General features: G+C 49.8%; 1 protein-coding gene and 1 long non-coding RNA gene across 4 annotated transcripts in view; one reads left to right on the top strand and one right to left on the bottom strand.

The window, feature by feature from the left end:
- On the bottom strand, positions 1-3626 carry LOC113460866 (uncharacterized). The gene is made up of 2 exons (XR_003382718.2): positions 3486-3626; positions 1-387 (listed from the first exon to the last, which is right to left on the bottom strand). It is a non-coding gene; the product is annotated as an uncharacterized LOC113460866 (long non-coding RNA).
- A 202-nt stretch (positions 3627-3828) lies between these two features.
- The window catches only part of HPSE2 (heparanase 2 (inactive)), a 104923-nt gene continuing 82505 nt past the window's right edge, over positions 3829-26246 (top strand). For 2 of the 3 annotated variants that reach the window (XM_005481190.4, XM_074545071.1), the window contains exons 1-3: positions 3829-4216; positions 5215-5372; positions 16861-17022. In XM_005481190.4, the coding sequence (XP_005481247.1) occupies positions 3957-4216; positions 5215-5372; positions 16861-17022 (580 nt within the window). In that variant the 5' untranslated portion in view covers positions 3829-3956. The remainder of the gene's footprint in view (positions 4217-5214; positions 5373-16860; positions 17023-26246) is intronic. The other variant, XM_074545072.1, reaches the window with a different exon arrangement.

Raw genomic sequence — 26246 nt, forward strand, 5'->3', positions numbered from 1 at the left:
AGACATGGTTGATATCTTGGGAATCAAAGACATGATGATTTTTTTTTTTTAAAGGCTGTCTAGCCTGTTTTATCCTTCCCAGCCTAATGGAGGTTTGTTTGGTACAGGACATCCTCTGATGATAATAACTTTCATCATTTATGAGCAAAGTTTATTCTTTAGTGAACTAAAAATGTTCCTCCTAAGGAGATTTCCCCCATTTTCTTTTGGGCCAATTTGTATAGCCTGAGATCTGAGTTTAGATTTCCGTTGTGCTTTTTCTTCTCTTTTTTTTTTTTCTTTCTTTCTTTCTTTTTTTTTTTTTTCCATCTGAAGAGGTTTCCTCTGTTGAAAACCTTCAACAACTGCTCAGACCATTTACAAGAAGCACTTTCACAGGCAGTAGCTCTACAAAAGAGAGGAAAAATCGAAGTGACTACCTATAATAATGAAGTTAAATGCAGTTTTAAGTGTTTGTGAACTGCAACTGACTGAAAGGGTGCCAAATATTTTGCAAATATATACAAAAAGACAGGCCCCTGCTCTAATCAGCTTGTAAATTAAAAGAAAAGTACATTGGCAATAACAGAAGAGATGATATGACATGCTTTAAATAGTTTATAGGGAGCTGGAGAATTGTTGTTTATTTGGTGATGTTGGGAAAATATTTAATGTGCTTTGGTTAAGCTCTTTATAGAAATGCTTCTCCACCCCCAGTTTTCTTTTCCAATGACTGTTTTGGAGATTGAAACCAGCAAGTTTAGAGTAGATGGAAAACGGAGAAACCTATTTCGAAATTGACAAAACCGCGAGTAAATCTTTATAGATACTTTTTATGTGAGTCAGGCTTTCGAAAGTAATTATAGTAATGTAAGAAAAGATCATCGCTTCGCCGCCGCTGCGGACGGCCAGCCAGGGTCGCAGCTGGTGTAAATTGAGATAGCTCCTATCTGGTGTGCCTGCCTGGGGAGGGGGCGGCCCTGGCCCCTCTTTTTGGGTTCCGGGGCCGTCCCGGAGCGGCGGCGGCTCCCGGCACTGGCGGCGCTGGGGGCTCCCCGCGCTTCGCCGCTGCCCCGGCGCTCCCAGATAACCGAGGGATTTTTAGCGTTTAAATGTTTTCTAAAGCAAGCCTACAATTTATTGAAAAACAGGCCAACAAACAAAAAAGCCCGAACCACTGTATTTTTAGATTTAACTTGCAGCTGCTGGGGTAAGATGCAAAGTGGGGTGCAATTGCATTTCCGAGGGCACAGGATTGGGGCAAGCTCCCGGTGTTGGTTTGGAAAGCTCAGATATGTAAATTAGTATTTCCTTTAGCGTCGTCTTCCCAGAATCTGGAAGGTGACTCCTGCATTTGGGGGTTTTTTGCCTCTTTCCCTGCTTTTAATGTTGTTGGTGATATCTCCACAGATAAGTGACTTCAGTGCATCCGGAGTTTGCGTTCAAAGCAGAGACTAATTGTGGGGAACTTTTCAGAATAAACACATTTCTCTGTCGAAGTAATGTGTTTGTAAGGAAAAAAAAAAAAGATATAAAAAGGAGGTTAAAGTGGATAATTTGTTTAGTTTTTGTTTGTAGCTTTTTTTCCCCTTTTACTACAGAGCACTCTGGAATTTCGTTTGAAAATAGAACCTTGGAGGGAGGCACGGTACAAAATTTTGGCCTGCAATCACAACAAATACCCCTGAAGCCTTGTCCTCATCCTCTGTAAGCATAGAAAAAATTATTAAAAAATAAAGAGATAATTTTGAAACCCGTGTTCCTCATTTGGAGATGACCCAAAAAACTGCGCAGCTTCTGAAGCGGAGGCTTTAGGTCCTGGGTCAGTTTTAAGTGCTATTGCAAACCTCGGCAGAAATGTTTGCAGCCGAACACAAATTTCCAGGCTTAAATTGCCTTCTTCCTGTGCCGGGATGCCAGGGCTTTGCACAGCTGAAATTGCACAGCTCTTTTCCCCGGATCCTCTTACTTATTCCAGCTCTCAGAGCCCGCTGCCCCGGGCACCCTTTTGCTGCTCTGGGTCAGCCTGCGCTCTGCAGCCTCTGCCCAGGGCAGCTGGAGCCCTGCTCCCGTCTCCGCTTTGGCGGGATGGTTTCACGGCAGATCCCAGTCCGTGTGTTCCCTGCTCGCCCCCAGCAGAGCCAGAGGTATGTTTCATCCTTCCCCACGCGTTACCACCGCGGCTCCGTGCCGCCGCAGCCGCTGCCCGAGTGAGCCAGGGCTGGCAGGGGTGGCTGCCCCTCTTCTCTTGGGGCGTTTCAAGGGCAGAGAGACGGGGTAGTGGAGATTTCCGCCGGGGACAGCGCTGTCCGCGGGCTTCACCGGGGCCAGGCTGGGGAGGGTCGGGGGCGCAGGTAGCGCCGCACGGACACCGGGAGAAGCTGGAGAGGGTTCCCAGGGGCGGGCAGCCCTGCCGGGACAGCGGGCTGCCCGTGCGCTCAGGGTGCCCCAGATCCGGCTGCCCGGGCCGCCCCGCCCGCTTCTCCGAGGGCGGCTGGCGGGTCCCCGGAGCTCGGCCACGCTTGCCGTGAGATTCATGGCTCGATGCCGAAGCCGCGCTGCTGCCCGCAGCCCCGGCAGCTCCCGGAGGGTGTCCGCAGGTGGGTGCCTGCTCCCCCGCCGCGCCGGGGCCCTCACCAGCAGATGGTGCTGCGGCCGCCCCATCCCCGGGGCTGCGGGACCCCGACGGACCGCACCTGGCCCGCCTCAGCCCTCCCGCCGTCCGCCCTCCGTCCCGCATGGCCCGCACGACGCGGGAACCGGGGCGGGCCAGGGCGGCCGAGAGCCCAGGGACGGGCGCGTTTCGTGTCCCAGAGGCAGCAGACTGCTTGTGGGAGTTCGGGGCTTGGCCGCGGAGCGGCTGCTGACGGACAGAATGTCCGATTCGGATGGGCATTCCTTGAGGCTCCCGTCGGCAGCCGCCACCGATCCCCGGCCCGGTGCCACGACACGACCCTGTGCCCAGAGCTGGCAACCGCAGCCGCCTGCACTTCTGCAGTGCGCCGAGCCTGGTTCGTCCTGCCCCGGTCCGTCCTGGAGGCAGCGACGGCCCCAGCACGGGGGTCCTGGTCGGAACCATCAAACCGTGCTGTGCTTTCCGCCCCCGATGCGGACGTTTCCACAGCAGGCACTGCTGCTGCCGCCCCTCTCCTTTCCCTGCCGCTGGTCGGACACCGATGGGCTCGGAGGCAGGCGGGAAAAGGCGGCTCGATTCCCCGTGCCCCGGTTCCCCGCAGTGCCCGATGGCCCTCGTGCGAGGACCGGCCCGGTGTTTCGGGCAGGGCGCACCGAGGGGCCGCTCTCGGGCTCCGGGGTGCTGGCGGCCCCTAGCCCCGCTGCGCCCGTCGGAGCCCCCAGCGCTCAGCCCCGAGGGCCTCGCCCAGCGTCGCGGGTCCCGGCGCAGTGTGGAGCTAACTCTTTCCTCAGGTAGTGCTTGGGGTTTTTTCCGGGGTGATTACCGGCCCCACACCCCCCCTCCCCATCCAGGGCCGTCCTCGCTGCCTTACCGGCTCTGTCGTTCCTATAGCCGGCCACCATCTCGGACCGTGCTGGCCGCCCCCTCGCGCCGGTTCCATCCCGAGCTCTCCGGTGTCTCGGTGTCCCGACTCCGTCCCGGTTTTGCGTGGTGCGGGAGCGAAAACGTCCGCCGGAGCCGGCGCCAAGGGAAAGCTCGGGGGCTGCGGCAGGGCTGCGGCAGGGCGGAGGGCCCCGAGCCGAGGGGGTTAAACCAGGAGCCTCCCCTTACCTTCAAAAAGTTAAAAATGTCTGGAGCCTGCATCTCTTAAAGGGGCGGTGCTGGCTGCAAGGAGTCTTGGCACCGGCTGCGAGAAAGGCTGGTCAGGGGCGTGAGTTCCCCTCCACCAACACCAAAACATTGCAAAAAAAAGGCAGAGCGCCCCACACTTTAGATAAGGACAATTAGCCACCAGCGAGCCCCTGCAGACAGGCAGTTAATTAGGGGTTTCCTGCTCTCCGGCATGCCCTGTCCCAGCTCCTGCCCCCCAGGGCTCTTAGCCCTGATGGCACCTGGGCTGGCCCTCATGGCCACCTTCTCGCTGCCTTCCCAGGCTGGGGACAGGAGAGCACTGCCGGTGGAGAAACCTCCAGGTGTGAAGGGAAGAACTCTCATTCTCCTTGATGTCAACACCAAGAGCCCTGTCAGGATAATCAGTGAGAATTTCCTCTCCCTGCAGCTGGACCCCTCCATAATTCATGATGGCTGGCTCGATTTCTTAAGGTAAGGCAGGAGCCCCCCGGCGCTCTCCCCACGCCGCCCGCGGGGCGCCCCGGCGGCCCCGCCGCCCAGCCCTGCCGGGCTCCGCGCTGCTGGCGGCGCTTGTTGTGACGGAGGGAGCGAGGCCATGGTTTCCATTAAGATGCACATGTTTGCAATGGAGAAAGCATTTCGGAGACTTATCAGTTATGACTGCAAAAATGTCGTGCTCCCCTCGCTCCAGCAACCGCTCCTCTGCAAAAAAGCACAACAGGGGCCGAGGCAGCACAGGGGGAGAAAAAAAATCAAAATGGAACAAAAAATAGCAGCAGGAACGGGGCCGCCTGCCGAGCCGAGCCTTCCCCGGGTCCCGACGGGCAGAGAGCGGGTGTCGGCCAGGTCTTCCGAGCCCTCCGCTCTCCGCACTTCCAGCCCTGCGCGGGGGGCAGAGCCGGGCTGCAGCTGCGCTGGGTTCCACCGGCGGTGCGGAGCGGCCGCGGCCTGGAGGCGCTGGGACGGCCAGAGAGCCTTCTCCCTGCTGGGTAAGTCGGGGAGGGAGAGCAGCTCTCCTCCGCACGCCCGCTCCGAGGGTCCTTTCGGCAGCCGGGGAAGGAGCAGGGCGAGGATGCGGGAAGGCGCGAGAGAAGCGGAGCCGGGACGGTTCCCGCTCTTCTTCCCTCCCCGCTCCTCTCCCCTCCCAGCGGCTCGGCCCGCGGCACGGTCCCGCGTGGCGCTGAGCGCCTCTCCCTCCTGGACGCCGCTGCACTTGTCCGGAGGGCGCCGGCAGGACGGGGGGGAGCCGGGCCCGCCGGCCTCAGGGCCGCCACCGGCGGGCGGGGCGGCTCCCGCGCCAGGGCCGCGCCGCTCGGCCCGCGCAGAGCCCTCAGCCGCTGGTACCACTCGCACTGCCCCGGGCGGGGCAGCGGCGGGTCCTCGAGCCCCGTGGTCCCCGGTCGCTGGCGGTATTGGGGAAGCGAGGGCCCGGCCCGCGGCTTCCTCAGCCCTCTCTCTCCTCTCCCCAGCTCCCGGCGGCTGGTGACCCTGGCGCGGGGCCTGGCCCCCGCCTTCCTGCGCTTCGCGGGCAAGAGGACGGACTTTTTGCAGTTCCACAACGTGAAGAACCCGGCCAAGAGCCGCGGCGGGCCCGGCCCCGACTACTACCTCAAGAACTACGAGGACGGTGAGCCCCGGGGCGGGGGCGGGCGCTGCAGCGGGGGGCTGCGGGAGCCGGGCGGTCCCGTTCCGCCTGCTCCGCTCTCCCCGCGCCCGGCGGGGCCGTGTCGCTCCCGGGCACGGTGCCGCTGGGCACCGGGCAGGGGAGGATTCCCGTTCCCTTTCTTTCCCGAGGGAGGGGAGCCGAGGAGCTCGGCGGAGCTCGCTGGCCCCATTGCCGGGGGATTCGGCGGGTGTCGGTCCCCGGGAACAAAAGACCAGCACTGGGGAGCGGGACTTTTCGTATTCCCCCGCCCCTCCGCGTCCTCTGCCTCCCTTTGCCCCCGAGCCCCGGCAGGCAGCGCCGGCCGCAGGGGAGGCTTTGCCGCGGCTCCGGGCGGGGCCGGGCAGCGGAGCCGGGATGCCCCGTGCCGCGCTTGTCTTTGCCGCGGCTCTCGGAGCCCTGCCTTTCCTCACGGAGCTCGCCGCTGTGCGCCTTTCTGTGCCCGCCGCAGCCCCCGGGGCTCCCCGCGGTCCCTCCGGGCTCGGTGACGGTCGGTCCCCGCCTGCTGATGCCCGGTCGCGGCTGCTCTCCCTCCGAACCTCTCGGCCATCCGAACTCTCTCCAAAGTCACCGCCTGGCCCCCGCCTTCTCGCTGTTCCCTTCTTCGCCGTCTGCCCTTCTCCCTCATCGGACCTCTGTACACAAAAGGCTTTCACCTTTCGCGGCCCATAATTCACAGAAAGAAACTGAGTAAAAAATTTAGGGCCATATCTCCGTCCTAAGGCATTTCTATTAAGAAGCTGAATACGATGTCCACATGCAAGAATTTATTGATTTTTCTCTCTTGCTTAGTTTGTTTCTTTTTTTAAAGAAACAAGCTTTTTTTTTTTTTTTTTTTTTTTTTTTTTTTTTTTTTTTCCCTTACACAACGACTTACAAAAATTAGCTTTAGATTTTTCCATAAGTAATTTTGAAGGCCAATTAATGCCAGACAGATCCCACTGGGCAGGTCTGGAACAGAGGAAATTTTGCAGAGATCTAGTCAGCAGCAGTCCTGAATGGAAAAAGCAGATGCATTTGCCAGTCTTCTGATGGCTCTCACTCCTGCTGTTTCCCTACATAACATCTCTGAGATGAATGTCCTTCTATTCCCACACACAGGCAGGTGGGTAAGTTTTTCTGCTCCATCTTTCACTTGCTCTCCTAGCTGGGGCAATCCCGATGTTATTCATTGTTTTTCTTCTTGTAACAAATCTCAGTGGAAGGGTTTGTTGTAAGCTTTGCCTGCTGAGATGCACTTCAGGAAAAAATGCTGACCAAACTTGCCACAGACACCTTGTACAGTAGGAATTAAGTGTCATGCATAAAATTGTGGATGGGACTCATACAAAACATTTGTAAGAATAAATTTTCCCACTTTCCATATTTCAACAGCTTGCAGGAGAGAACTTATACTTACTTATTAAATGTCTTCACAACAGCTTTCACGTTAAGGAAGGAGTGAAATATTTTGGCTTTTTTTTCAGTTTTCCTCATGGCAATAAAATTGAAATGTAGCAGCCTTCAAAATGAAGCTTTTCATAGAAGCTGTAACCACAGGTCTTAACTTTTCATCACTTAAATATGGAACAGGACCATTGTGAATGTGGGTGAAGGAAGGGGAAGACACATGTGGTGTGGATCAAGCATTGGTGTAAATCAGAAAGGTGTGGTAAAAGGGATTTCCTGCCTGGAAGCAAAGCTCTCGTATTTGTTCTTAAGATCTGTGTGCAAACTCCAGGGTCAGGGAGTTTCACCCTATTTGGATAAGGGCTAGAGTTGCTAGTAGCTCACATCCTTTTGTGCTGAGGCTGCACTAAGTACTTCACTAGAGGGATCCAGTTCTCCAGAATGAAATCCTGATGCCACCACAGCTCTTTGCCCTGCTGTCCTGGGTATGAGCAGCCACCTTCTCCATTTGGAGCTCTGGCTCCGTTTTTGTTCCCTCATCTGTGGCTCACCCAGGACCTGCTTGGAATCAGGACATGCAGTTTGCTCTTGCTGCTGAGGAATTACAGCTTCAACAGACAGCACAGAGAACTGATGGCAATCAGCACCTGAGCAAGGGGGAAGCCAACAAGCATCCTGCTAGGTACTCTTCCTTCTCCCCAGTCTGTCTGGGGTGGTTGGAGTTGTTTTCCATGTCCACGGGCTTTTATATGTCCAGTACCTATTCTCTGAAATTTCTGATAATGGCATGGGGGTGGGGAAGATGCTGGGGGGCTTGATTAGTTAAAAAAGTCAGAGAACATTTAACAGAGAAATCGGTGAATTTTAAAGCCTTATGCATCACCCTAGTGATTTTTAGGGATGTGATAAGTGACTGTTTGGTTGTTTTCTGCTTTGAGTGTTTGTCTTTCTGCCACTTGTGCCTGTGGGTGCACACAGACTCCAGGCCTGTGCCCACAGTCTGGGCTCTCTTTGCAGCCCCCACGGCTGCTCCCATGCCGTGTGTTCAGAGGGGGAGGGAAGGGCACTTGTTATGTTCCTCTGGGCTGCAGCAGCTCACAGAGAGCAGGACTGAGAGGTGCAGGGCACGTGTGCAAGATCACTCAGAGAACTGCAGTTACAAGTGAGTGACTGTGAGTGGTGTTCACATCCCAGGCAGCTGCACCCCACTGTGTGCTCACAGCCCACACCCGTGTGGCCCTCTCAGGCATTCAGATGGGAGGCAGCACCAGGACTGCTTTGTGTCATCCTTCATGGACCCTGGGACCATGCTTGCTAGAGTTGGAATGAATCTCTGGACAGGGATCTTCATCCTGTAAACCCCCTCTGCCCCCCTGGTGCTCTTCAGACCAGAGTATTCCTCGCTGCTCCCTTCCATGTTTTTTCTGTCTCTGTTGTGCTCTGCCTTCCTGACTATCAGACCTCCTCAGGGATTCACCTTACTCTTCCCCTGCACTTAAAATTGTATTTGATTCCCTTTCAAATTATCCCAACTGTGCACACCTCCACCTTCTGGAAATTGCTTTTACCTTGGACAGCCTTTGGGTTCACCAACCCATTTTTTCCCACTTCTTTCTTTCACAGAGAGTGTGGGTACTCTCTGAGGGTAGCAGTAGTTGCTTTCATCTCTATCTAAAATGTACTTTGTTTTCTTGAAATAAGGTGTCTGCTTTAGGTTCCAGGGTAACTCATTTCTTATTCAGATTATTCCTGGAAACACAGACCTGGAAGTATTGTGTGTTACCAGGGGTGTATGATAGCTTTCCTTTGTATGTGTGAACAGCCTCACCCCAGTCTAAACTGGTCATGTTTGGGCAGCAAGGGTAACAAAGTGATGCATGCTCTGTTACTGCCTGGGATGCCCATGAAGAGGGTGCACCTGGCAATTTACTGCAGCATAGTGTACAAAACTGGCACAGCAATTTCATCACTGGCTGGCAGATTTGTCAGTACCTGACAGGGCAACTCCTAAAAGTGGATGCCTCTGGTAGATGCTCTTGGTGAGCCACTGGGTGTGCAGTCTCTGTTATGGTAGCATGGGTCTAGGTACCTCCTGGACTTTGCTATACATTAGGTAATCTAATGTGCTACATTAACACCCCACCTATGTTGCACACCTGGTGGCTTCCATCTCATGCAGCCCCAACTTTGGATGGTGAGTCCTGGAGCCCACCCTGTTTGGATAAGGCATGGGCCAGCCTGAGGTTTGCTAGAAACAGAAACCTAGTTTGATGTATGTCAGGCTCTGTGGCACCAGGAGGTGGGGCTGTGCCAGAGACTTTTTGACATTTTATGATCAAGAGGTGTAACATTTTTAGCCTGAGACACTTTTCCCTCCCTTAAATGGTGTTTCTCTGCATGTGCCCTGCTGAGTTCGTTTTTCTTCCCCAGCGGTGCTCAGCATTGTGTTTTGTTATCTGGAGATGTGTTTCTCTGCACATGTCTCAGTCCAGGGCAGGTACCAAGATGAAAGGTTTCATGCTCAGTTTATCTAGTAGGCCTGCTTCTCCTTTTGCTGTTGGGTTTCCTAACAAGCAATCTGTTCAGCCTGTCCTTTCAACTGCCTCACATGTGCCAGGGACCAGTTGGATCTGAGGAATGGGACAACAGGAAACACTGGTCTCCAGGAAAACAGGCTTGAGCAGCTCCTCTTCGGAGAAAAGACATGGATTTTTGTTGGTACAAAACCTTTCCTGAAGCTGAATTTGTTAAAACCTGGCTTGCTTGCTGTCCTGGAGCCTGGTGTTGGTGTGTTACATGTGTGTGGAGTCCTGGTCTTGTTTCAGCAAGAGGTGCTGCAGGTGCTGTCTCAGTGCCTGATCCCTCAATGCTTCCCATTTTGGAAGCTCCTTGCTGGTGCTCCAGTATGAGTTTAGTGGGCTAATGTGCAGCCTCCTCATCTGCAGGGTGATCCCCAGCTGCCTCTCACCCCAAAGCCACAGAGCCGGCTTTGGACAGCCTGGGTGGCACAGACATTGCTATAGCTTCCCTCTGGGCAAATCTGCTGTCAGGGATGAGAAAGCAGAAAAAGAGGAGTTACTCACAGCTGGAATTCTCAAAGATGTGCTTGCCCAAGTGCACAGCTTCTCACTCCTGCACCCCAGCCTTGTGGAGACTTTTGTAGCCTTCTCGTGGCTGAGAAGAGACCAAAGGATACTTCGTGTGTCCCTGTGTGGCCATGGGAGGGAGAGGGGAAGGGCACTACATTTGCATGCTATAGGTAGCGCATCAAAGAAGTTTCTGAGCTGAAGTGTGTATGGACAACACATTTCAAAAACACTCTTTTAATTGCTGCTAAGTTGCTTCCTTCTATTTTATCACCTTTTTATTATTATTTTTTAAGGTGATACCATTTGGAAAAAAGTCCAATTAAACAAAGAAAATTACAAAGACATGTTTCTTAAGCCTTCCATACTAGTCAGGGGATTTGGCAATATAGTGTGGGAAATTTCACATCATGCTGTGTAAGGCTGGCATTCTGTGTATTCTTTCAGTGTTGCATCCATTCCTTCAGGCATCCTCAGGTACCCAGCACTGCATCTAAGCCTCAAAATTCATCTGGCTATGGGAACATTTTCACCCTTGCTCAGTCCATACTGCACAAGTGTCTTTTAGGATGCTATACTGTTAGAACATGCCTGAGTGGAAAGGAAGATAATTATGACCTGAGGGTATGTTAAATGACCTGAGGATTGTTTATGTGGTTACACGGGGGCTGGAGCTGACCCCAGCTAGGGCTGCTGTTCCCACCCTCCTGCCCCTTCTGACATATTCCTCTCCTCTTCCCTGCCTGGAGCCTGAGTTTGTGTGGTGTGGTGAATTAGTTCAGGGATCTCAGCTGACCAAAACTTGATGGTGGAGATGTGATTGCACTTCAGCTTGCCAAATTGACCAATGCTGTGTGAGCAGGCAGAGGCGTAGAGGACAGCGCTGGCAAAGGAAAACCTGCTTTGAAGGCAGATGGAACTGCAGCAGTCTCAGTCTTGGTCAGATTAAATCCTTCAAATCTATGTCCTGAAGGCAGGAAATCTCACCTCGTGTTTGTTTGCCATCAGAAGGGCTGGTCCCCATGCTTTCTTTATGATCTGTGCACTGTTCTGCTGCTTCCCTTGTGCTGGCTCTGGCACATTTCTGATCCTCTGCTGAGCCAGCAGAAAATAATTTCGAGTTTAAAAAAAAAAAAGGCAACATCTTTACTGTGAATTTATTGATTTAGGATTATGAGGATGATCATGAGGCATTAGGATACCTGAGCCAGAGAAAGGGAATGTTGTTTCCATGTGTCTGGGAGTGTTCCTTTGGCTCTGCCAGCTCATAAAACTGCACTATATGTTTCTGAATGGAGAACCATCCTGTTGTCCTGGTAAAAACAAACAAACGAATTTTCCTGTATTCAAGGAATCATCTTCTGTTTCTGGTTACCCAGGGCCCCTTTTCTGTCTGCTTTGTGTCCCTCAACAGTTTAGACATCTGTCCTTTCAGAGCTTGAAGAGGAAATAGTTGGGTTTTTTTACCCTCTGAGTGTTTCAAACACAGCCTCTTAGAGAGGGTTGTAGCATTTCAGGCATAGTAAGAGCTCAGTCCCCAAGATGGGAAGATCCTCTGATGTCCTTTGGACTTCTGGGATTTGCCAGACCTGGGGCTGCTCTGTGCCTCAGCCTCCTGCTCCCAGGTTCCCAGGCACCACAACTGCAGGGAAGGAGCTACAACCTGCTCTGCCTATATAAGGAGTCACAGGGCTGAGCTGTTTCCTTAGAAATTAAAAATTAAAAAACCCAGGTTGTAGAAATCACATTACACAAAGTAAGGGAGCCTGAGCATGAGATACTTCCAACTTGCCTGTTTGTCTCCACTTTTTCTTTTTAAAATAAAAACTGTTCTGCTACTATCCTGCATGAAAAAAAGAGCTTTAATAACTGCAGGAAGTGGTGCAATCAAAGAATTAACTTCTGATTGTTAGCTATTTGGTTGTGTATTGGCGAGATAAAGATTTCTGTGGTTATGTATTTAATTGTTTATAAAACATATCCTAAATTCTATTTTTAAATTGGATATTTTGGTTAGTTTCACAGTTCTTTCCATGCTGCATCTACTTTGTGTGAATTAAAAGTGATTAATGAAAAATTACATGCACAGGGAAAGATGTGACTTTTTGTACAACTATCCATTCTAAATTAGCTGTTGGCATTCAAGGAAAATGTTCTGAATTTATTATGGATTGGTCTCTGAATACATTTAGGTAAGTAAAAAATGGATCTAATGATAGGGATATTAGAAAATAATTGGAAACAATCACTGGGAGCATTCTTATGCTATAAGTAAACTAGGTGCTGACACACTAATCAGTGTAAAGGATATATATGTGAGTGGTAGGATGATGGAAGTGATCAAAGTCATATCTTTCAGTCATAGAGATTTTTCATCTTGGAAAAAATGACAGAGATTGTGACAAATGCCATGAGCTCGGTGTCACACGGAGAAGACAATTTGGGAATGATTATTTCCTTGTTTTCATGACACAAGAAATAGGGAGCATCCAGTGGAATTATTACATGTAAAATGAACAAATATTACTTTTTTAATATAGTGGGAAATAACTTCTGGAACTCATTGTCAGGGAATTTTTCCCAGCTAAAATAAAGGAATGATACTAATGTGTCAAAAATTTGCCCATTAAAGACAGACATGATGAGGATGCGGTCTGTGGCTTGAGAAATCTTTCTAAAAAAAAGTTGTGTTCCCAATTTCGCAATCACTGGACATTTTATAATAATTCCAGCAGACAAACCTGTTTTTAAAAGCTTTTAAAATTTGTTAATTTAAAAAGTAGGTATTTTACAAGTTTAGCAATGTGAAAATCGTAAGACTTGTGCCTGGTCACTCATTAAACATCTATTTAATTTTGGTACTAATAAAATTTTCTAATATTCCACTTTCTAGAAAAAGTGTTCAGTTTTTGTTAGAATGAAATTGAGGGGGTTTTTCCCTTTTTGAATTCACTTTTCAAGACTGGAAATCAGTAGCAAACAGTCTCCTGAGGAGGATGGCTAAACTCAGCTTGTTCTGGTGCCATGGCTGTGGTGACTCTTGCTTTTGCTGGCGCAGTGGTTGCTGTGGGCAGTGCTCACTTTCACACACAGACACAGAGAGATGAGTTACTTCTCCTCTTTACCCTTCTGTCACACCTCCCTCTGGCAATAACCACATCCTCTGCCTTGTCCTTCCTCCTCCTGTCTTCCAGGTGCTCAGCTGCTGCAGTCTGTGTCTGCTCCATGACTCCAGCAGCTCCTGGAATGGAATTGTGTGTGGGCAGACGTTGGCATGAGCCATGGGAATGTCACCTGCAACAGGCCACAGTGGCAGTGCGTAAATTCTCTGCTAGATAAGCTCACTCACTCTGTGCAAGGGAAGCCCGGCTCTGGCTGGGAGCTGTCTCTGCACGCTGTGCGCCTTCCTCGGGGACTCTCAGCTTGGAACTTCTCTGCCCTGTGGGAAATGGTTACTGAACCCCCTGGTGCAGGTGACTCACAGAAAGGGACTGGCAGAACTGAACTACTCCTGGGATACCCGGGAAAGAGCATCGCTGCGATTGTGCCACTCCTGAAGGGTGTTTTCTAACTTGTTCTTAAACATTTCCTTGGTAGTTTCGGTGACCTCCGCGGGCGGTGCGGACGAAATCGCTGGAGATGTCCCGAGACGGGCCGGGGATGTGTGCGGGCACTCGGGGCAGAGCAGCCTCCGCAGAGCAGCGTCCCGCGGCCGGGCCCCGCAGCTGCCGAGGGGGGAGCCCCCGCTCCTGCGGGCTGTGAGCGGCGCGGGGCCCGGGGCCGGCCCGAGGCGGGCGCTCCGGGGCCGGGATGGCGGTCGGTGCGGGCCGGCAGCCGCAGCTCACCTGGCCGCCACACGGGTGTGCTCCCGCCATTCCTTCCGCTCGGCGCGGCCGGGCCCGGCTCCGCGCTGCTGCCGCCGCCGCCGCGGGGCCTGCGCCCGCCGGCCCCAGCGCCGCGCCCGCCGGGGCCCGGCCGTGCGGCCGCGGGGCAGCCTGAGCTGGCCAGGGTACTGACCCGGCCCGCCCGGGGCACGGCTCCGGCCGGCCGGCCGGCCTTGGAAAACATTCGGCATCCTCTGGGGTTCTCACATCTGGAGTTCTTCTTTCGCACTCCTGGCAGGAGCTGCTCGGTCCCGTGCTCTGCTGAGCAGTTTATCGCTTTCCTTTTTTTTTTTTTTTCTTTTTTTTTTGGTTTTTTTTTTTTCCCTCGAGTCTCAGGAAGGCAGTGAGTGCCCTTCTCCTGCCCACTCGGAGCTGCCCTGCCCGAAGCCTCGGGGGTACCGTCCTCCTTCTTGGCTTCCATGCATCTGTCTTTTTTCCTGTCTCTTTCTTTTAAGATTTGAAAGCTGTGAACTCCTTACTGTCCATGTCCCTCGCGTTGTTCTTGCTGAGAATTCCCCTAGGCCTTCAGAAGCTGTGGTCTGCCACCCCTGTTCCCTCAGTGCTGCTGGTTCAGCAGAGTGCTGCAGAGGGGCCTTTGCCTCCTTCCCTGCACTGAGCACAGCCCGGTGGAGTAGGAAGGACGAGGCACTGAGGGAATGTCCCGGACATCTGCCCACAGTTTAAGCTGGACTTGTAATGACTGTGGGGTCCACCTCCATCTTTAGGTCTTGGGCAAGTTTCTTGGGTCCCTCACCAGTCTGAGAAGACAGGACCTTGCATGTTTTGCCTCTGCTTCCTAAGTGTCTGCGGTGGCAGCTCTCAGAACTTCACAAAGATAACTATCAGAGTGCTCTGACTTCTGTGCCCTGCATGCCTTCCCCACACTCTTCCAGAGATCTGTTTGCATGTGACTTGACATCCTGGTGATAATTCCTGTCACAGCAGCTTTATCAAAACACAGCTCCAGCTCTTCATTCCTGGGCCTGCCCTCTGTCCCCAGGCCCTGCTGACAGTGCATGCAGAGCCATCCCTGTGGTCCCCAAAGATGGATGTCACATAGGACCCACTGCCATGCTCTCCTGCACCCTCCAAGGTGCTGGCCCCTGAACCTGATCCCGGGCCAGTGGATCTTCCACATTTGCCCTGGTTTGGGTTTTAGAAGTCATCCATTCCTTTTAGGAAACAAACTTGTTTTGACCCAGCCTGGACACCCTTACAGCAGTTTAAAGAGAATTGCAGACAGCATGTTGACCATCTAATACCTGTCTGCCTCTCAGTCTTCTCCTCCTTCAGGGCCTCATTGATGTGTTTGTCTTCATTTTTCCCTTGGGCTGGGAGTTGTACAACTCTTGCCTTCAGTTCTATAGGAAGGGAAATCCATCACCCAGGGAGGTCATGGGCTCTAGGTTACTCCAGCAATGATAGCAATAGTCTTTCTCATGTGGGACAGATGTTGGGTTGGGTTTCTCAGTCTTCAGTTTCCAAATATTTCACACAACAGGAGTTCAGGATTTTATTACTCATTAACTGGGCAAAGGTTGGATAGGCCCAAGTCTCACTCAGTGCCTACCCAAGAGAATGTGCACTAAAGCACACAGGTGAGGGTCCGTGCTCATTAGCTGCAGAGGAGCGTTAGTCCTTCCTCTTGCTCCATCTCACTGATGCCCTTGCGCTGGGTGTGGAAATATTGAACCATATTTTCATGGTATCTGGATGCTGCCCAGTATCCACTCCTGAGTATGCTAGCTGTGGGTGGAGGAGAGAACTCAAATGGCTAACTACAGACCATGGGTACTTTAATGACATTGACATTCTGAGCAGTCTGTTTCAGACAGCCTTTAGAGAAGCTCTACTCATCCCAAACTACACAGAAAAGGGGTAGAACACAGCCTGGACAAAAATGTGTTATGTCTCCAGGATGAGGCTCAGAGACAGGAAGATAATGTGGCTTCCAATCCTCCACCACATGTTTGGAGGCAGTTCCCTGCCAGCCCAAGATACAGCAGAGCTTTGAACCTAAGTTTGCTGAACCTGAGAAACAGGAGCATGACTTTTGGAATCATCTTTGGTGTTTCTCAATGTGTGTAACAAAAAAGGAGCTGGACTGTGTGTGTGGAGTAAGGTGTGACTCTCTTCTGACAACAAGCTACTTCAGCAGCTTCTAGCTAGATGGGAATTGAACCAAGCAAAGATCAGCCTTGTGAGGCAAAGTGTCCTTATGCAATGTGGTGGAAGAATTCCAGCTTCAATCATTGCTTATCAGAGCTGGCCGCCTGAGGTTTTGTAAGAAATAGACAGCATCTGGTGCCTGTGGATCTAAACATGTTACAGAGTTTATTAAACTCATAAGGGACCTAGCAAGGACTAGTCTGCACCACTCACCTTCTGCTTAGACTGCCAGATCTTACTTGATTTTTGTTCTGCCTTGCTACTCCATCATTCCCTTTCCCCAGCAGGTGAGTGGTTCTAGGGTAGGGACGATAATATTCTTGTCTCACAATATGACTTAGAAAATGCTTGTATGAAAAGAAAACAATTGTTGAATAATCCTTCTGCCTCCTGAATGTCAGGCATTAGAAGGATACAGACACTTGTTCAGGGTCATAAGCCATGCTGACCTGTGATAGCTGCAGTGAGGATAAACAAGGTGAGAACAAGCCTTCTTCATAACCTCTTTGACAGGCAAGGTTAAGTGGAAGCCAGGGGTTACTGGAATGGGATTTAGTATTTTCTCATTATTTAGTGTCAAATACACATGTAACAGAGTTGTAATATAAATGTTGGGAGACTTTTGCACTCTCCTACAAGGGAAGGGTCAGCATTGTAAGAGACCAACAGCACGGCAAGTGAAGGATGGAAGGGTCTGTAAGTTCTGTGAGCATATAACTTGAACTTTGTGTGGGAGAAAAGGAGACTTGGGCTGGGGAGGGTCATTTGATAGGTGGATCCAGGGGGTTTGGATCCCTTTGTTGGGTTGCTCTTGCTGAGTGATGATTGTGTGACTGTCATATGGGCTGGAGCTGATCCAGGCATCTGGCGAAAATGAAAGCTGAGGTTTGGCCATCTCCCTCTTTTCTTTCCCTTTTGCTGTAGACATTGTTCGCAGTGACATTGCCCTGGATAAGCAGAAAGGCTGTAAGATCGCCCAGCATCCTGACATAATGTTGGAGCTACAGAGGGAAAAGGCAGCTCAGATGCACTTGGTTTTGTTAAAGGAGCAGTTTTCAAACACATACAGCAACCTCACACTAACAGGTAAGGCTGCAAGACCAGCTCTGGAGCTAGGAGCTGGGTCTGGTTCTTGCTAACTCACAGGTGTGTTAAAACCCTCTGGTTCCTTGCCTCTGTATGAATCAGCATCTCTCTGGCTGCCTCTGTTTCCTACCTGGGTTACTGGGTATTGGGAGGGAAAGGACCAGCAGGAACTGGAGGTGGACTCATAAGGCCTCTGCAGCTGGCACCTATGCAAACACTCCAGATTTGGTGCCCCTGAACAGAACATTTTCTACAGTCTGACCTAAGCAGAATACCACGGCATGTGAAGTGCTGGAGAAATCTCCCTGCTAACTGTTCACGTCGATGGGGCTGCAGCAATTACTAAATTTGGAGTCCTTTAAGCTGCAGCTGATTTTTTTTCTTTCCAGAGCATGCACTTTGTGTGAACCCAGTAAATATTAAAGAGCAAATATAAAGGGATAATGGCCTAGACAGAGATGAGAGGATACTCTTTTTCTGGCAACTGTTTGTATTATCCAGGGAATAGAATCTCGATGGAGGAGACTGCCACATTTTGGATACACATTTAATGGTGCTTGTAAAGGACTGATGTCTTCAGGCAGCGAGTGGGCAGAAGGATGGTATCCCAGCAGCCAAGAGGGTCCTCTCATATCTCTTCTCGTTATCACTACAGCTGGATGAGCCACAGACGATGGGAAGGAGGAAGAGACTAATAAATCAAATGAGACCCCCCTTTTCCTCTTAACATGTCCCTTTCTTGTGAAAGGCAGGCAGGCATCTTATTTTTACAGGAGAGAGGGCCCTGTGCTCTGTCTGGGGAGGAGATGGCAAAACCCGTGGTGGCCCTCCCCTGCTGCTGGGCTGGGAGAGGCAGATCAGTCCTGCACAACCTCCCCCACTCTGATGCCACCCCTGTTTCAGTGCCCAGCCCCTGCCTTGAAGCTCAGCAGTGAGCTCTGCCTCTCCTGGGGACATCAGCTATGCTGGAGCTCTCGGGGACCCCACGGAGGTGGGATGGTGACACCAGCACTGTTGAAAGGCTCAGCCCAGGGGGTCACTGGATATCGGGGCCCTGAGTGTAGCTGAGTTGCATCATTCCTGAAGGCCTAGCATTTAAAGGGGATCCTCAGAGCCGTTTCTCGTTCTCTGTAACGTAATCCACTTGGCTGTTTATTCCCAGTACAACTGCTGGAATCAACATTGTCAGCTTTTCCCCTGACAACTTGCTTACTTTCCACTAAACAAACTTCCCTCGAGAAGTGAAGCTGCTCTCCCCTATCCTCCTTCCCTTGCTGCTTCAAAAGCTCTCTGGCATTGCTCACATTTTTTACAGAACCTGCAGAGCAGAGGTGCTACCTGGTTATCAGCTTAGCTCTTAGCCTTTCCAAGTGTGTTTACAGGATAGTTCAGAAGGTTTTAGTTCTAACTCTCCAGGGTAGAGAGAGCAATTTCACCAGAATATTACCCAAAGAACTATTTTAATGTTCTTTAACTCCCTTTGAATGTGAGCAGAACAACTTCATAATTGTTATGAAGTTTAATCTTTTATTTCATAGACATAGTCTGAGAACATGGTCTCTAGACAGCTAAGCATAATATTTAACTGGAACTCTACTAACTTGTGTAAATATTTCCCTTCTCTGTGATGGATCTGGTGTTTGGGGTGGGTAAAGGGGGTTGTACATCTGTTGCAGAAAGACATTTCTTACCTTCAAAATTCAATCAGACAGAGTTTGCTTGAGGACTTCTTTTTGTTCTGCACAGTGGGTTTGTACAGTGCTATAGGGAGTGTCCAGGTCATGAGGCAAGGTGCAGGAGCAAGAATGCAGATGTGGTTTAGGGAGTCCCTAGTGAAGGACTTGAGTTTGCAGGGATGGAGTATCCATGAGAACAGGGTTTCCCCCATGGAGTATCCATGGGATCCTTGAGAACAGGATTTCCCCCAGGGAAGTATTGAGGAGTCACTTGGCCTCATGCAGTGCACATGCTGCAGATGACCTCCAGTGTCCAGCCCAGACTGGAGCAATATTGAACCCCACACCTCTGGGTGAGAGGGCTCCTACTACTGCTAGTTCTTCAATTGTACCCAGAAAATGTAAATGGACTATCTTGCCCAAGTCATATGAGAATCAAGGTGCTTTATGATGGGATAGCTCCTCTAGGAGAGCTTGAGAGTAGAAATACTACTGTGTGGCATTTTTATTCCCATATCACTACCACTACCACTGTAGTGATCTGGATAAAAAGTCCCATTTCCTTCTTCCTCCTCCTCCTCCTCACAGGTAATATAGTTACATGAACAATTTGAAAGACTTTCAGGCCTCCCACTCTACCTGCAAGGGTGGGCAATGGATTCTGCCAACAAACTTTCAAGCAGTACCCTCATCGGTTCAGGAATGAAAGCTCTTAGAGTGCAGGGCATGCAGTCTCTGTGGCATCAATGTAAGTTGAGGGCTTTTCCAAATCTATTCACCAGTTGCACATAATTCCCAGTGTGCTCCTTATTTCAGGCATCAGGCAGGGCTGTGTTATACTGGGATTTAAGCTGCTCACAGCAGCAGGTACTTCCAAGGTAAGAGGGTGTCTTAAAATGAAATGTGTGTTTTTGTGCTAAGACACAACTGAGACTGAGTGAAACCAGGCAGTCTTTCTGGCTCTCACTCCTCCAGGAACACATGTGAGACTCTGGCTTAGACCACTTTGGTTTCTCTTGTCGAGCCTTCCTCGGCTGCTGTCTGCAGGCTTTCTCTTGCATCTTGCCTCTGCTTTCTGTATGTGATCTTTCCAGGCTTACTGAGCCTGCCTCCCTGACATGAGCAATTGCCTTTGATCTGTGACCATGCTATTTAAATGCTGTAAAATATTTTGAGGTTTATTAATCTTTGCTGTTTCCCCGCCGTGCTCAGGGATGGGTATCTTGTTTCACGGATCAGCATCTCTCGTGCTCCCGTCTCAGTCTGTGGTACAGTGGGGAGAGTGCACAGCACTGCCTGCTGTGCTCTGGGAACCCCCAGCTCATCCTGCCCTGGGACAAGGCAGGAGAAGGGATCTTTCCCTAGAAACACTTCTTCGCTCCTTCACTGTTCACAGAGCAAGCAGCGATTCTTGTTATGTTTTGTATCAGCTGGGCTAGAAGCTGCAATTGTCACAGCAGGCTCCCATCCTTTGCAGCGCTCAGAAGAAATGTTCAGGTGACAGGAGGGTCATTTTGGAGCCCTGGAACCGGGTGGAGGTGGGGGAAGGCTGGAAAGCACAACCTTGGGCTGGCAGCAGGTGAGGTATGAGGAGCTGCCCCGGGCAGTGAGACACAGTGTGCATGCAGATTTAGAGTGAGCTTGTGGGGAGTGGGGCAGCATCAGGCTCCAATGGAATAAATCCAAGTTTTTCCACCTGTGGTGCCAGTTTGGGCTGGGGCAGTGTGCTGTCTTTGTAGTTTAATTGACTGGACATTCACAGGTTTCTGCACTGTTCCCAAGTGAAGCCTGTTAAGCCCGTGGAAGAGGGAACTGTTCAGGTCCATAGACGCAAGCGAAAAACTGGCCCCTTTGTAACTGTGGATTCCCAAGAAACAAGCACAGACTATAAATTTCCCTTTAGGATTCCCTATCCAGAGGAAACAAAATAGTGCCCCACTGCTCATTCTGAAACATGGAGAAACAACTTTCTACTGTGCCTCCGGCCTGAAACTGTGACACAGATTGCTTCAGTGCATCAAGAGACTGATGATGAGAGCTCTCTGGCCTGTCCTGCCGCACCACAGCTGCACTGAGAAGCCAGTGAAGATACTGGAAGGTGTGTGCTGGGAGCTCTCCATCTTGTAATATCATAGAGCACAGCCTCTAAAAGGGGTGATTAAGGGGGCAGACCCTCCTCACACAGTTTGTAAGGTTCCCAGGTGACCCTCTGTGGTCACATCCTTCTGAGGGTGTTATCAGTGTCCCTCCCCACAGCATTGAGAGGGACTTGAAGGGACTAAACATAGATGGAACTGGAAGGAAGGGACTAAACTCAGATGGAGCAGAGAGCTGCTGGAGAGTGCATTTCACTGTCTATGTCCTACACTGCAATCAGTTTTACGCTGGCATCCCACTGCCCCATCACTAATTAGATAGCTTAAACACTGCCATAACAGCAGTTGTGATCTCTCTGGGAGGTTTTTCCTTGAAAAAGTCTACTTTTGGAAAGGTTATCAGCCTTGCAGAGACCCTCTTTGCCCAAGGTAAGTGGTTTGGGGTGTATGGTGGTGGTGACAGAGTGCACATCCAGGATGTGTACTGTGCTTTTCTTGCACAAGCAGGATGTGTACTGTGGGATGAGTGGAACAAAGCAGGGTAGGGCAGCAGAGTTTATGTGAGGCTACTGCAGAACACATGTGTGGGAGGCACAGAGCAGAGCCAAGGGCAGTGTGTCTGTGTGAAGAGCTTGCTACTGTCCTGCAGAAATAGGTTTTTTGTTTCTCCCCAAAGGCAGTGAGAACCCCAGATGGACTTGTCCTTTGGCAGGGAATCACTGGGCTCAGGTTGAGCAGCTGTGGCATGGGGTTTCCTGCACTTGTGAACCTCCCCTGGTGGTTTTTTGATTCCTGCTGAATGCTGTGGCTCTGGGAGACAGTGGTCCTTGAGCAGGACGTGTTTGTAGGGCCTAAGGCTCACCCCATGGAGTGCTGGGTCTGAGAGAACCATCGCTCAGAGGCTGCCCCTTGCAAGAGGGTGTGTGTAGGAAGCAGGTCATGGGGTGGGGTGTGCTTTTGGTGCCTGTGGTTATTTTTGCTGGAATTTTCCTCAGATGGGTTTTATCCTCCAGCTACACCTACCTGCATGGGACTGGAGGGTGGGTCGCCTTGTGAGATGGTACCTGACAGGGTTGTGGCAAAGGTAAGTACAGCTTCTTTGCCTTTTTGGCATCTTGTTTGAGATCAGAAACCTCAGTGTCCCGTGTTCTGCACAGCAGTGATCTGCATCATAGCTGTTTCACTGGCTGCTGCACAGGGATGTCTGCACTGCCCTGGCTCTCCAGCTTTCCTTCAAGGACAGTGTGCCCTGGGGCTGTCTAGCAGGCCTGGGAGTGTCTTTGGGATCAAGCTTTCTGCCCTTCTGTCCATCACAGACCCTTACATCACACACATTATCCACAGTATTGCACAAAATAGATCTAGAAAGGACCTCAAGAGGGCATCTTCTAGCCTTTTCCATGGCAAAGCTGTACCTGGTCTCTGCTTGGGGAAAGGTGTCTGGGAAGAGGCAATATCTTTTGTGTGACCAGCTGGTACACTTGGAAAGTCAGTCAAACTCTGGGGTGCTTGAACCCTTCAAAGAAAAAAAAAGTGGCATTTTTTTGAAAGCTAAAACCTCAGTGGAAATAGTTACCCAGGACTTGTTACCTTGAATAGCACAACTGGGGTATGGGTGGGGAAGTCCTGTCAGCAAAGGGAACACAATAATGTCATTAGCTCCTGAGGGAAAGAGGGGGAGAGAGCTGCTGTGAAACACTGGAGGCTTTCCAGGAAGGAGTGGGCCAGGAAAACTGTCATGTCATTAAATCACTGTCTGCACCGAGCCCACAGTTAATGACAGCAGAGGTGCCAACCTTTTGAGGATAGTTTGCAGGTGTCTTCTGAGATCTTGGGATCAGATCCAATGGAATAGTGCTGGGAAAAATAAATCTTGGAAAACAATCTCGGGTAACTGAGTGTTTTTGTGCCATTATCAGTTGTTTATATGAGCTCATTCTGAAACAAAGTGGCTGTTTGTTTTTACTACACAGCCTTCTGAGGGAGTTTGCTGTAGCTGAAATATATTGTGTTCCTGGGCATGTCCATGTAAAGCCTGCAGCCTCTTGGGGCTCAGCTGCCAGGCTCCAGCATTGCTCAGGCTGTGGGGACATCACTGTTGACTGATTCAAATGAGGTGGCTTTGTCCTTGTTTTCAAACCTTCTGTGATGGCAGTGATGTTCTGGGGTGTAATTAGCTGTGTCATCATGGAGTTGGTATTTTTAAAATCTCTTGCTTCAGTTTAAGCCCATGATGGCATGTCCTCTCCCCATGGACATGGAGAACAGCTTACAGCACTCTTTTTCTCTTTGCAGAAATCTTGTACATATTTAAGGCTTGTTATCATGTTTCCCTGAAGACTTTTGCTCTCTGCACTGAACAACTGCCTTTCATTTGCTCTTTTCTCATGTCCATTTTATTTTCAAGTTGATTGACACATGCATAGCTGATTCTGCATCTTGAGATCCCTTTCAACCCTCTACAATTTTTTTGTGGCTCTGGGTTTTGTTGGGGTCCCTTGGGCTCTCTCCACTGGGTCTGGGATGTTTTTTGAGTGCATTGCCTTGAAAAGAGACCAGTATTGTAGCTGAGGCCTTTCTTGACTGAGAAAAGCAGCAGGGTTATTTCATGTACCTGGTGCGTGACACTTCTGTCTGTATAATCATGGACTTTTTTTTCTACAATATTGCTTGTTCATGCCTGCAATTTTGTCTACCATTTCCCAACCAGCTGTGCATTTCCCACGTGGAATTTAATCTTGACTCTATTTTCCTAATTTTCTAATTAAAATGTTGCACAGAACTGAAGGTAAAGCCTTGAGAAAGTAAAGGTACAGAACATCTGTTGCCTCTATCTCACTCACGAGACCTTGTTGCTCCATCAAAGAGAAGCCAGGTTGCCTTCACATGGCAGGGCTATTACTTCCAGCCCTTCCTTGCAGATGGATTGTTTGATGATTTCTTTCAAAATTTTTCCAGGAATTGAAGTTATGTTGTCTGGCCTGCAATTTCCTTGGTTTTTCAGCCTGTTGAACATAGCCACTATGTTTGCCCTTTTCTGATCTTTTAGAACCTCATTCATCTTCCAGGAATTCCTGCAGATAGTTGCTGACGGACCTCCACCTATTTTAAAAGATCAGACTTCTGTAGTTTTCATTCTGCTGAGGTGCTGCTATACATTACCCTTCTACTCTGGTTCTTTTAATTGCATTAACTTTGTGGTCCTCATGTTATCCTTCTTTTTGTGAAGTCTGAACCAAAAAAAGGATTAAGCATTCCTGCTTTAACTCTGTGAATTGTTGGCTATTGTGAAATTCTGTCCAATTTATACCTCTTTGCTTCCTGAGACAGCTGTGAGCCAAACCCCTGGGATCCCCTGCCTTCTCTTACCCTAATTAGTAGTTTCACAACTCGTTTTGTGCTGACAGCATGTGTGTGTGTGAGAGAGGTCATGAAGGTGAATCTCTTTTTCAGGTGACACCCTCTAGTCTGTTAAGCCACACTTTGGCTTTCTCATTATCTGATTTGGTTATTGTTTTTGTAACTGTGGGAAATATGGCATCTTGTGACGTGTTCAGGATTTATTAAATTCAATTTGCTGTCCAATTTAACTAGCTGCACAAGAGAAGATATTTTATAAATTGCGAATCTTAAAATTAGCAGTTATACATGCATTATAATATGTAATGTCATTACCAGAACCAGCCAGTTCTGGGTGCTGTGTAGAGAATAAAGAAAACACATAAACCTAACAGAAAACAGATTTTGGTGGAAGAGGGGGAGGGTTGACACGCACTAATAGCTTTGGAAGGGCTTGTGGCTTGTTCAGTGTCATAAAGCAATCTATTAACCTTTTCTCCCTCCTCAGGAGGTGCTGAACTCTTTGGTCTGTCTCTTCCCACCGATGTAGTTATCAAATGTCTCCTGGTAACCACTGGCAGTCACTGCTGGGAGCAGTTTCTGTGGAGCACTCGGCTCCTTCGCTCTGTCCCTCTCTCCTGGTGCTGCTCCTTTGTGCTCATCCACATCAGCCTGATGGAGTTGCCATTTCTCCTTTTCAAGCTTCAAGCCACGGAGGAGTCTGTGAATTACCCTAATTGTACCCCTGCGTTAAGATAATTTACATCTGTTCCCTTATCTTGCTGTGTGTTTACAAAACACTGTCTTTCCCAAACTCCCTTTTCATTTGGAGCAAAATCTCACTTGCCAGCCCTCTCTGATTACTGAAGCCTCTGTCCTTACAAAGCACTATTTTTATTCTGCCACTATTTCCCGTTGTTTTTCAAACAAGTACAAACACTCATTTTGGGTTTCTCTGCCTGTGGTGTTTTCCACCTTCATGGCTTTCCCCAGTTTTTCTCTGCTGATGAGAATCAAACCTCAAGGACACTTCTGGCTAGTTTTGTTCCTGTCGCTTCTTTCTCAATTTTTTTTCATTGGTGCATTCCAGGAACTTGAAGCAAGGCAGTGTCTGATGTCTTCCTTTCCCAGCAAATGTGTGGGCAGTTAAAGGTCCCTAATTACCAGCAGGTTCTGTGTTTCAGATGCTCCCAATAAGCCCATGCATCCAATCTCCCTGATTCTGTAGCCTGAAGCAGATCCCTGGTGTGCCAGTGTCTGGGCTCCTTCCAGTCTTACATTACACAGCGGTCTCTATACCTTCCTTTTGTTCTACTGACTTTCACCCCCTGCTTTTATGCTGAGCCTCAAGATCGTCCAGAGCTTCTTGTGTGATGTTTCTCATCCTCAGCTGGGCTAATGTTACTTTTTCTCTTTGTCAGCACCACGCTTAACTCTGACTTTCAACCCCTGGAGCTTGCTTTGCCTCTGACCACCAGGTTAGAAACCCCTTTACCTCCCACACTAATGTAATGCTTACATGCAGAGTCAAACCTTGTGGATTTTTCTTTCAAAAGCTGAATAGATTTGACTCCTCAAACTTCATTTTGCCAAAGTCCTGTCATACCTCCTTCTTGATCCTGTGGCCATGCAGGACAGAGTTTTCCATCCTGGAGATACAAGCCCTATATTGTTTTTCCGTACGTGTATTATCTTGTGCTTGGCTGAATTAAAGCACTCTTGGTTGGATAGTGGCCATTTAGCCATACAAATTGGATCACAGGATAAATGAAGGCTGTTTTGTTCGTTATTTACTAACCTTCATTTGTGCTATCTGCAAGCTGCCTCTAAGGATCTTGTATTTATCTGAATGATTGGTAAAAACACTGTGTCCTGTGGGAGGGGAAGCAAACAATGGATAGGTTTTTGTCTCGTTAGCCACTTCTGTCCATCTACTTATGGCAAATTACTTCTATTAATGCAAGTTCTTAAATCAAGTTGTAACATCAGTTAGACAGGACTCGATTCTGTACAACATATGCTGGCTGGTAATTAGCTGGGACATGAATATAATGAATTATTGGTAGATTTGCATATTATCTTTTAATTACTCTGTCAAGTTCTGCTGTCAGCC

Source organism: Zonotrichia albicollis, chromosome 7, assembly GCF_047830755.1.
Source record: "Zonotrichia albicollis isolate bZonAlb1 chromosome 7, bZonAlb1.hap1, whole genome shotgun sequence".
Classification (NCBI taxonomy): Eukaryota; Metazoa; Chordata; class Aves; order Passeriformes; family Passerellidae; genus Zonotrichia; species Zonotrichia albicollis.